Below are 12,738 nucleotides of genomic sequence, written 5' to 3'. Positions count from 1 at the left end.
TTTATGTTTATCCTCATATATATTTTTTACTATCCTTTTTCCATGTGGAAAGAGCTTTCCCTTTAAACATTCCCCATCCAGTGCAGAAGTAAAAACACTCAGTCGATGTAAAACATATAAATATGAGTAATTGTGACTATTATATCACAATCACTAACAGTTTAGACAATGATTAATAAACAATTTAAAACATTCAAAATAGTTTTAAGAAGCCCAGTAAAATCTGTATTCATATTTGTTTCCGTACAGTTTCTCTACTTTTGAAATGTTGCAAAAGTTCAAATTTGCCCCTTATATAAAGTTAGAGAGCATGCCTTCCATTAGCTTCAAGAGTAAATTATCTGCATTCTGCTGTCATCTACATAAGAATATATATTTCAGAGTCTATAGTAAGATCACCAGATAAGGAAACCACTAAAAAGCAACATGTATTTTTTAACTTCCACAATAAACTGCTAGCAGTTATCAAACCAGAACAGTTTGTTCAGTCCTCCTTCCTTTGATTCTTCTTGAAACGTTTAATTGATACATCACAAGTAAGACTAGCTTTCGACTGTGTGCTTAATCTTCCAGTTTTCTCTGTTCTTTTAAGCCTTTGTCAATCTTTTCTACTCTTTGCTGCAACTTATTGTCTTTGGAACAGCGTGAAATAACCTTCTTTCCTTCCCTATAGGCTTTGTATTTTATCTTCTCTTATCGGCTCTGCTTCTTTCCACTGGGGTTCGTCTTCCAATTTGACAATCCTCAGATCTACTGACTTCCTTTTAAAACCTAGACCCTCCTCTGGGTTAGTAAATGATCTTATTGTGCTTTGGGCAAAGATTTTTATTACAGCCAGATACAACAACCTCTAGCTGAAGGCCTTTTCTTTACGGGCTTTGATGATGGGAATTATTGCATTTCTCCTAGTTCTTATCTCATAGGAGAAATTGTGACCTGTAAACACTACTGCATCCCCAACCTTCAGTTTCTTCCCAGGTTGCAATAAAAGTTTACAGAGCCTTTCCTTTAATTCAGATATTTGTAACCTAATAATGTTTGGCCTCGGATACTTACAACATATTTGGTCAGGGCTCCATGAGGTGCGATGTGGTCTTTATACAGATCTCTTTCTGGGGGATTTCCGACCTCTTCTCTTTTCTAATGACTGTTTTATTGAAGTCACACAGTCAGCTCCCTCATAACTCTCAGGTACTCCTGACACATTTATATTTTTCTCTTCGCTCAAACTTCCAAGTCTGCTGATTTAGCTGCTAAGCAATCTAATCGAGCTTTAACAACATACAGTAATGCTTTTAGATCCACATTCTCAGCCAGCAGGTCTTGAATGACCATTGTGTGTTCATTAAGGCCATCAGTCACCTCTTCAAGTCATTTTTCATGCACCTTCATATTCTCAAGTAAAGTCTTTTTCACATTTTTTGGTTCTGTCCATATAGTTTCCAAGGTAACCTTATCTTGTGATGCAGTACTCAAAATGAAGCGTTGTACAATGATGGCCATGCTGTATTCCAAACAGAGGGACTGTTTTATTCTATGTCAAGATTTTAACTCGACATGAAGATTTTAATAATTTTTTTCTACAATAAAAGGATTTTAACTGCCACTAAAGCCAGAAGCTCCTATTTGAACTGTTTGCTACAGCTTACAGCGGCTATTACATCTTCAGTGTGGATACTTTGTATATCAGACTTGAAAGATTGGACACCTTGAAACCATCATTTCGCCACAGTGTAACTGCGTTCACAGCGTGGATATCTTGTAAGTGCATTTAATTGAAGCATTGGAAATTCATGCAAGTTTTTATATATATGTTGCACTTTTACAAGTTTTATATCATTTAATTACGTTACCTATTTCTCAAGAGAATCGTACTTCATTGGCCATCATTGTACAACACTTCATTTTGAGTTCTGTTTTTATTTGTTACTGATAGCTGTACTTTAGCATTAGGAGGTACGCTCATTACATTATCCTGAGGTGCTGTGGCTCCATCCATATTTAACTCTGAATGTGATTGTCATAAATAGTCTGGATTTTTTTGGGGTTCTCTTTGATATGGACACAGTTCTTATATTGCACTCTTCTTGGAAACATATCATTGCCAACAAAGTGAACAAATCCATTCCACCAAATTAATTTGTTGCAGTGGAGCGATGACAAGATGCTGTTTACTAGACCAGAGTCATACTGGATGTCAAGGATGGAAAAGTTTTTCATAGATTTGAGAAAAGTGTATTGTTCCACCACTCTTATTTTCAGAAGTCTTAGTTGTCAAGCTTACGTGTTTAAGGTTTTGCTTGCTTCTTTTGAGAATATGAGGAACATAATTGCCGCTTTTCCTTCATCTGTTGGTTAATCTTCTCTACATGCTCTTATTGCTCCTGTTTCTCAAGTATTTAAACATTCTTTGAAGTGAACCTAAGATTCAGCTGATGCTTCTTCCAGAACAACTGATTCTGGGACTGTTATGAGAAGATTTGTATGGAATTTGCAGAACTTATCTGAAGATGAAAAAGCTGAAATTTTGAATTCTTCTCTTGATATGGAGGTTATATTTGGACCATCTGTTACTGAGGTCCTGAACAAATGTGATAATGACAAAAAACTGATTCAAGGGGTGGCACAGATTTTTCAGCCTTTTTCTCCAAGTTTTTAAAGATTTCACTCTAATTCACTATCTTTTTATAAAATAAAAAAGAAGCCACCTCAGCAAACGTCAGGCAAGCAGACTTTCAAAAAACATTGGCAAGAAGGCTCTAAAAAGAATGAGGGAGCCTCCCAGAAACAAGAATAGCCTAACAAAGCAGAATTACTATCTATAAATTGCAACTTCCCACCCCCTGGTGACTGTTTAATTTTTCTTCCCAAATCTGATTCTTCAATTCACTCTTTGGCAGCAGATAATATCTGGCAAATGGGTTCTGACCGGTATCCATCAGGAATGCCGATGGCAGTGAGATTCATTACCTTCTTTTTTATAAGGTTCCGCCTTATCAACCAGATCAAACTTCTTTATTTCACTCTTGTCATTCATCATCTGCTGGCTGAATGTGTAATAGAAGCTGTCCCTCTTTCTCTTGCAGGAATCTTTTTTCAAGAATGTTTTGGGTATCAAAGAAAGAAGTTTCAAGGAGACCAGTCCTAGATTTTTCTTTTCTCAACTAGTTTATGAAAGTTCCAAAGTTCAAACTACTATCAGTTTACAACCTGTTACGTCTCATCCCCCCTTTCAGTTTTTTAGTAACTCTAGACTTAAAAGTTGCTTATCATCATGTTCCAATATTAAGATTTTCATTGTCTAGATTACATCTTCAGTTCTCTGCATTACTTTTTGGGTTATCCACTGTTCCCAGGGTGTTTACAAATTGTCTATGTCTTGCAGACTGCAAAGTATTCACATTTTTCTTTATTTAGACAACTTGCTTATCTTTGTAGAGTCTTTTTTAATATGTCAGGAATGTCTCACTTGAGTTAGAGATCTCCTTCAAAGCCTGGGTTTCCTGGAGAACATTAAAAAATGTCTTAATTCCATTCCACAAAATAGTATTCCTGTGATGTGTCATGGATACATCCATTTAAGTAATTTTTCTCCCATAGGAAAATATATACATCTATTCCTAAGTCTTTCCATTCAGTTGAGTACTTCAGCAAGGGAATTTCTCAGGATTTTAGGATTCATGGCATCTGTGATACTCATGATTCCACTAGCTGGACTCCACATTTAGAATCAATTGAACCTAAAGTCTGTGTTTTCCCACCATCATCACCCCCTGAATTTTCAAATTCCAGTTTTGGAATTTATAAAAAGGGAACTGTTTTGATAGAGAGACCAGTTTTATCTAAATCCAGATCTTATAGGTTCATAGGCGTTTACTATGCTAATGATCACAAGGGCCTTTTTAAGTCTAGCAATGCATCCCAAATCTCTGACAAGTTCTGGTACCCTTGATAAATGTAAGCAAGGGCCTGGGAGATGAACTATTTACAGGTTACCTGTTTGCATTAGAGACATAGGTGCCACACCAGGGATGAATTTCCGGTTTCCATCCAGTTGTCCAAGTTGCACTTGAGTTGGGTTAGGGAGAAACTCTGCTTCACATGGATGGGGAGCCCCATAGATGGGGTAGTGTATAGGATACATACCGATCTCTCCAGCAGGTCCTATTTATATCACAGGCAAGGTTTAAGTCTTTAGAATGGGTAATACAGGTACTGTTTGTTTTGTGGATATGCAAGAGGTCCATCACAGTGGGGTCTGACAATGCCCTGTATGCCAGGCATAGAACTACTCTCAAAAGCCTGTAGGAGACAGAATACAGGGATAGGGCCTTGAGGTGGCCTGCACAGGACATATTGCTTACACCGTGTATTTGTTTAATGAGGAACCTCTGTGGACGTTTCAATTGTTGGATATGCCTGGTTAGGTACATACCAATGGGGGCATTGTACTCGGTGATAGGTCTGATGAATGCCGAATATAGTGGAACAATGACTCCCTTGGACTTGGATGCCATAGTTTTGTTTATAAGTTGTGCAACATAGAATGACTCCCTCACCACTGTAGACACATGATGATCAAAGGTTATAGTACTGTCTGTGTGTGTCCCTAAGTCCTTGACAACTGTGTCAACTCTAAGGGATGTGTTGTCAATATGATAGTTACCAGGGATGGATGACTTCCCAAAGGATACTATTATGCATTTCTTGGCATTTAGTTTTAATCCATGGCTCTGACACCAGTTGTTTGTGTCAGCCCTCTCCTGGAGAACATTTGTGTCAGTGTGAGATTCAGTGACAGCTCCTAATTTGCAATCATCTGCAAATTTAATTGGCCAGAGACCACGGACATTGGCCTTTACTTCTGAGAAGTAAATGCCAAAAAGGAGCAGTCCAAGGACTGATCCCTGAGGGACTCCACTTGTGACTGACCTCTTTGTAGAGGTGGACTCCCCAATTCTAACTCCCTGGGTCCTGTCTGTGAGCCAGTTGGCTATCCACCAGGTGACATATGTGTTTGTACCTAACCTTCTGAGTTTGTCAATAATGTCCGAGAGGGGTATTGGGTCAAATGCCTTGGCCAGGTCAAGGTAGGCAGTGTGAACAATTTTCCCCTCATCCATTGCTTTGGTGACCTTCTCAAAGAAGTCCACCAGGTTGAGTAGGCATGATCTGCCCTAGCCAAAATCAATAAAGGTTGGGTCCAGTGTCTGGAGGTAAACTATATCTCTATTGATCATCAACATGATAATTCTTTCCGTGGCTTTACATATAAGACTAGTCAGACTTATGGGTCTGTAGTTTCCAGGGTCTGTAGATGGCCCACCTTTGTGCAGAGGGATGACTGTTGCCTTTCCCCATTCATGAGGCACAAAGCCTGTTTGGAGGCTACAGTTAAATAGTAATTCCAGAGGCCCTGATAGGTCATGTTTCATGCTATTTGGAAGGTATCCTAGGATATTGTCTGGATCCATTGATGCAGTGTTCTTGGTCTTATAGGGAGCATTAAGGACCTGTTCCCTAGTGATAGTATGGGGAGTTATATTTGATGATATTCCCTGACGGAAGGTTGAGGTGGAGAGAGGGGTAAAGTTGGAGCTGAATTTATCAGCCAGGAGGTTTGCTATGTCTTCTGGCTCAGTGTATGTGGTTCCATTTACAATGAGCTCTGCACACAATTGTGTATTGTCTTTGAGGTTACGGGCATAGCTAAAGAGTGCTTTGTGGTTGTCCATGGCCTTAGAGGCCAAACTTACCTCAAATTTGGCTTTGGTAGACTTTATTTGTCCTCTGAGCTGTTTTTGTTTGATGAGAGTGCTTTTCTCCTGCTGAGTGCTGCACCTCCTATTTCCTACATCTCCCACATTCTCCCACCCACCCGCACTACAGTTAGTAATAACAGATACCTCAGACTTTGCTTAGGGGAGTGAGATTCTTTGGAACAAAAAAGACCGACCAAAATTTGTAAACGTCAAAGAGATTTTCAGCAGAAAAAAAAACACCACTCTGACTCCACTGAAATTAATGTTAACACTGTTGTGTGTATTTTTATAAAGACTTCATCAGAATGACATTCAGAATCACATCTTGTGTAACAAACGTAAACCACGTGACAAATTTCATCAGACAATCAATTTACTCTTAAAGCTGTATGTATTCACTAAATAAGTATACAAATATAAAAATAGTTTGAAACTCAGCCTTGTATAACATTTGCTGTCTTCCTGAGGAAAAAGTCTTTGAACCCTGCTTGGAGTATAAAAATACCTATGCAGACACTTTCAAGCAAAAATCCTAAACCTTCTGGACTTTGTTACATACTTGGGACACATGCATATGTCCTTGCATTGTTCCCTTTTAAATTGCTTTTCCAGTGTGTCTTCCCAGTCTGTTTTAACTCCCTCTGACTGATTCTTATAGTTGCCATACAATATTTTGTATGCCTTACTAATTTTCCCATTTTAGTGCCTTCTATGGAAGGTTGGGCGCCGGGCTGGCAACTCGACACCGTAAAACTCCACTGCCAATGACGAGCAGGCAGGTGATCCACTGTTGCGACCCCTAACCGGGAAAAGCCGAAAGAAGAAGAAGACTAATTTTCCCTTTTTAACAGCAGCTTTGGTTCTAGACTCAACTGAAAAATTCTACCAGAGCAGATCTTTCACTTATGACTCCTATCCTTTTCTCTTTGCCTGCTCTAATAATAATCCCTGGTATGGAAGGCAGCCCAAACTTCTGTGCTCCCAATACCTTGATTCCTTTGCCAGTTTTCTCCAATAAATTCCAGCCCCTCCTACCTATTTTCTGTACCCCTACCTGCAGCCATCCCTCTTTGGAAAATCTCCTTTCTCTATTCCCATGTTGATTTAGTTCTTAGAGTACTTTCCGAATATAATATTCTGCATGGCTGCTATTCTTCTTAAGGATCTGCATCCAAAATCACACTCTTTTTTTATTTCTTGAACTCCTTCCCCACCATACCACTCAACTGTCCACATTTTTGCAAAATGTTGAGATTTTTGCTTGATATTTTTGGTGTGTTCCTCATAACTTTTTGGTTTTCTGGTGAATCATAGAAAATTGAAGTCAATAAATATAAACATTTGAGTTTCAGACCTCATGTCCTTCAGAAAATGCATAACCTATTATTGTAGCAGCTTTCTAAGTTTATAGGAACAATATTTAAAACATGTCCCTATTTTGGGGTCTTTGTTCCCACATTATTTTTGCCTTTGTCCAGATTTGTTGTGCTAAGAAGTAGAGCGATATGCCCCCTGTTTTATCATCATCCCTTTCCACTTTGAATTATAACCTTCTGCTTGTGTTATGTGTCTGCACCCTAACTGCATAGTGTACAATATAAAATTGTGATTATATTGCACAGTCTAAAATTCTGAATTATACCTGGTTTTCACTGTGGAGGTTATATGACTTGTCATATCCTGTGCAAGTAAAACTACAGTGAATATTATATACATACTAATTTGTCATTAGATCAGAGATAAAAATTTATATATATTTCTGTAGGGAAAAGTCTTTTTGGGTCACTGGATTTATACCCTTCAAAAATAGACTCGTACAGTGACAAACATAGTATAGTGCTACAGTTGTGAGTATGCTTTTATATCTCAATCATCAAGTTCGGAGCAATGGTGAGTGTGGAAGAGAGGTGAAGAAGAGAGTACAGGCAGGATGGAGTGGGTGGAGAAGAGTGTCAGGAGTGATTTGTGACAGACGAATACCAGTAAGAGTGAAAGGGAAGGTCTACAAGAGGGTAGTGAGACCAGCTATGTTATATAGGTTAGAGACAGTGGCATTGACAAAAAGGCAGGAGTCAGAGCTGGATGTGTCAGTGTTAAAGATGTTAAGGTTTGCACTGGGTGCGACGAGGGTGGACAGGATTAGGAATAAGTATATTAAAGGGTCAGCCCAGGTTGGAAGATTTGGAGACAAAGCCAGAGAGGCAAGATTACGTTGGTTTGGACATGTGCTGAGGAGAGATGCAGAGTATATTGGGAAAAAGATGCTAAGGATGAAGCTGCCAGGTAACAGGAAAAGAGGAAGGCCTAAGATAAGGTTTATGGATGTGGTGAGAGAGGACATGCAGGTGGTTGGTGTGACAGAGCAAGATGCAGAGGACAGTATATATATATATATATATATATATATATATATATATATATATATATATATAATGTATTCCTAAATAACTTCAGTAGGCTTACATAGAGCATTGCATGACCTATTTCTTGCCATTCATTTCACAATTAAACAAAAATTGTCATGTTCTTAGGTTGAGAAACTTGGACTACGTGTGAATCAAATCATTAATGTGCTCTTATAAAAATATAACTAAAGATATGTCTATAAAGTCATATAATTTTTGTCATTTTAAATATATAGCAGAAAACAATGTTTGAGACATGTGGAATGACATCCATGCATCTGAGATGCTGTTATCTCCTTGTCATTAATACTGTTCATTGATAAATGGGTTATATTAAGATGAATATGCACTGGTCTTGCATGGAAAGTTTTGTAATATATTGAAGTGATACAGAAGTGTATACTGCACCCTTTGCAGAACAGTCAGTTTACAGTAGAAATGTAGCTGTCAGTAGTCTTCAGTTTGACTGATATGAAAACTATCAAAAGCATAAATACATAGGGTCAGATTCCAAAAGAAATGCTCCAAGAGTAAGTCACATACTCCAAGACTTGCAGTCAGAATGACTTACTGTGCAAGCAAGTCTTTCAGAATCTAGCCCCCCTTGTGTAAGCCTGGTTATAGATAGGCCTTACATTGAAGTAAGTCACTTAAGAGATCAAGTCTTTTAGAATTAGGACATACTTGTACCACAGTAAGACACTTACACTGAGAAAGTACAGTTGTGTAAAATGTTATCATAACAGTAGATGTCCTTCTTTTCACTGTTGCTGTATTGTTTACAATAGGGAGCCCCTGCCTAGGGCAGCCTGATGTTTGGACAGTATAGCAAATCCTTTAGGTTGTAATGGGTATGCCGTATGTCACACATATGATCCCAAGGCACGGCGTAGGGCATAAAGGTGTCGTCCAGACATACCATCCTCAGCAATGAGTAAGCCTCATTAGGAATGACAACCTAAGGATATCATCAGGTAACAGGCACAACCAGAAGGAAAAAAGGACTGGGGAGGAAGGAGAGAGGGAAAGAATGCTGCAACAGTGAAGAGAAGGATATCTATTGTTATGGTAAGATTTTCCACAACTGTACTATGTCATTCCATATCACTGTTGCAGTATTCTTAACATGAGGGAGAGTACAAATGCTCAGGAAGAAGATTGGGATGAAGAAGGGCCAGAAGAGCCCTCTAGGATGACATGGAGAATTGCCCTGGCAAAACCAGCTGTGACCCCTAGAAATCATATCCAACTTACAGTGCTTGGTAAAAGTATGCACAGAAGTCCAGGCAGCTGCCTCAAGAATAGAATTAATATCCAAACCCTTGACAAAAAGCACCAGAAAAAGCCACAGCCCTAATAGAATGAGCCTTAACAGGAGAAGGAAGGCTCTTGCTTTTCCCATGAAAATAAAACAAAGAGATGGCTTTAGATATCCAAGAAAAAATGGTTTGCTTGGAAACAGCCAGACCTAAAGACCTAGGATGAAAAGAAACAAAAAGCTGTTCAGATTTACAAAAAGCTTGTCGTATCTAAATAAAATCTGAGTTGTTTTTGCAAATCCAGGGTGTGAAAAACCTTCTTGTGGGGAAGAGAAAAAGGTGGGCAAATGAAAAGACTGATTAAGAGACAACTCATTAACCACCTTGGGCATAAAAGAAGGATTAGTACGAAGGGTTACCTTGTCCTTATGTAAAACTAAAAACGGAGGAACAACCATAAGGGCTTGCAACTCAGACACTCATCTGGCAGAAGTAAGGGCCAAAAGAAGAAGAGTCTTCTGAGAACAATGCTGTAAGGGAGCTGAAGCAGCAGACTGAAAAGGAGCCTTAGCCTGGGGTTACAAGGTCTGGAGAGCTGTCCTTCTGTGCGCAGTGTTATGGGTAAAGGAGATCAGTTTGGTTGGCTGGGAAAGTTTTATGTACCTAGCTGATAGTCCTGCTGGCTTTGAGTCCTATGAGTACAGGAAGATGGGTCTGGTCCTGCACATAGTTATCATTATGGTAAATGATAACGTTCATTTAAGGTGAATGTTTTGGAAAATCAGTACCATCATATCATGGTGGACAAAACCTTGGTTCAGCAGAGGGTAGTTACATGTTTTCTGAACAGCACATCCTGTGGCCACCATCAAATGAAAATCCCTTCTCTGTGGGACCTGAATTCATTGTTGTTAGACTCACCAGGTTGCTTGTTGAGCTGTCTAGCTGGGCAGACTTGAAGTTTGTCCCATTGAAGACATGGTTCCTGATGGCCATCAGATCTGCTAAGTGCATATTGGACCTTCAGATGCTTTTTATTAAAGAATCTTAATTGATATTCTGTAAGGACCAGGTGCTGATTAGGTCAAACCCTTGCTTCCTTCCAACAGTGGTGTTCAAGTGCTGCTCAGCTAGTCCGTTCATTTCCCTCTTATCGTCTTGGGAAATAAATCAAGGAGAGGAAGTGTTCTCCTTCCCAGTGATGTGCATAGTCATCTTAATATACAGTGACTAAGTTTATTTTTGTATGCCAGTGCTTCAAGATTTAACCATTTGATACTACTTTCTTTGACTTCTCTGGTTTCTGCCTTCTTGGCTTTCTTTTACAGAGAACCTTCTTGAAAAAGATGTAACTGACTTATGAGTACTCCAAGTATCCAATGATATTTGAGAGGATCCCTTGAACTGTGAACTAATTTAAAAAACACCAAGACACACACACACGCACACACGCGCACACACACACACACACACACACACACACACACACACACACACACACACACACACACACTCTCTCTCTCCCCTACACACACATGCACAGATCCTTCCATTTGCTTCAGATTGTCTTGTGTAATTATTACAAATTTATAATTTTATATTCTTTGCATATTCTGTTTACTCTTGCAGATATAACTTTTTCATATTCCATGAGGCATAATCTTGTATGAATCCTCATTACCTGGCAAACACCGTGCCATGCTGTGGCAGACGGAGGAGCTGGAGAGATCTAAGAATTGTTGATAAATGGCTCTCAAGTAGATCTCACCAGTTACTTACTAGAGAGAGTTCAATCAGAGATTAACTGATGTGGTGAGTACTAGAGTGTTGGTTATGGATTCTTACAAAGCAGTTGCACATTTACTGTAACAGATTTTAAAGTGAATCTTTTTACAGTTGGTGTTTTCATAAGCTGCTGTTGTGATATGTGTCCGGAATTAGGGCCGAAGAGCTTGCCTGTTTCATATCCACTGAAGACATTGCAGATTGTCCTTGACTGCAAACTTGCAAAGTTTTTTTTTTTCTGAGTTGCTTATTTCTTGTTACCTGGAAGTTTTGAAAGTGGGATATTTTCTGAAAGATTTGTTTTATAGTAAATAATAGCCTTTTACTATCCTAAAAGTTTACCTTAAATGATCTAAATAGACATTCTGTCACTTGCTTGTTTCTTCCTTACATATTCAGTGTCATTCACTGCCTCCAGCTTTGCTAAAAAATTTCTGTCCCTCGTAACATCTGCAGTATTTTGCATTGTTACGCCAGCACTTTCATTTGATCAACTGTTTATGTATTGCATGGGTTTTACAAGTTTCTCTTGTAAAGGTCTTTACTCATGTTTGTTTTCCATTTTGTTCCTCATATAAGACATTAGCTGACTAATCTTGTGGAGTAGATGCAATAATGCAGGATGCTTACTTTGCAGAGATATGAAATTGGAAGTTGGACGCCAGCGGCATTCTTCTGGAGGAGTTGGTGTTAAGGAGATGGTAGTTGGCCTTGAAGGTGTTGAACTAGGAGCAGATGGAAAGGTAACTATATCTAAGCAGCAAAGTAAGAAAGTGCATACACTTGAGCAGGTGCATTTTTTTGGTGATTGCTGTGAAGGAGAATGAATGATACTTTTACTTGTCAACAGACATCATAGATCTCTACTGATGTTATATAACCCATGCAGTACATTTTTTAATTTTGGCAGTGATATGCAGTAGGTGGATTGGACACTCTAAATTGACTGTAGGTGTGGGTGTGTATGAGAGTGAGTGGTATGGATGAACTACCGCGGCAGGGCTAGCCACCCAGTGGTGTAAACCTTGGCTTGAGATGATTGTCACTGTTGAAGTGACACCCTGACCCCATGTGTAAAATAGGAAAAAGGGGTTAAGGTGGATGGATGGATGCATGCTAGTGCAGTGTAACTTTTTTAGTCTGCCAAGTTAGCTGTAATAATGCATCATAATTGTCATCTAACTGTATTTCCTTTGTTTATACGTTTTGCAACAAAACCTTGCCCTGCCCTACAAGCTCAGAACACACCCTGCAAGAACCTTGGCAATTTTTACAACTTTCTTTCCTTAGATGACATTTGCCATGCTGCTACTTGATTTTCAACTCACTTTTGTTAAGCACTACAACTTAGACAATATTTCCAGAGCCAGAGCTTCCTTTGGACTTCTGTCTTGAGATGTCTCCTGTCTTGAGGCCAACCAGGAATCATGTATCTGGGGATTCTGGCCCATATGTCAGATCAGTTGGACTGGATGAATTGGATACAAAAATTATGTACTTAGCGTAATGATAGATTCTTTCATCTCA

At 39.0% G+C, this 12,738-nt stretch overlaps 1 protein-coding gene across 1 annotated transcript in view; it reads left to right on the top strand.

Annotated features, from left to right (window-relative positions):
* The window catches only part of CABLES1 (Cdk5 and Abl enzyme substrate 1), a 1,875,674-nt gene that overhangs the window by 965,520 nt on the left and 897,416 nt on the right, over window positions 1-12,738 (top strand). The window contains exon 5 of the mRNA XM_044065364.1: window positions 11,849-11,954. Within this exon, the coding sequence (XP_043921299.1) occupies window positions 11,849-11,954 (106 nt within the window). The remainder of the gene's footprint in view (window positions 1-11,848; window positions 11,955-12,738) is intronic.

The sequence above is a fragment of the Protopterus annectens genome, chromosome 3.part0, assembly GCF_019279795.1.
Source record: "Protopterus annectens isolate FY-2018-M chromosome 3.part0, PAN1.0, whole genome shotgun sequence".
Classification (NCBI taxonomy): domain Eukaryota; kingdom Metazoa; phylum Chordata; order Ceratodontiformes; family Protopteridae; genus Protopterus; species Protopterus annectens.
This window is presented reverse-complemented; position numbering and strand designations above follow the sequence as displayed.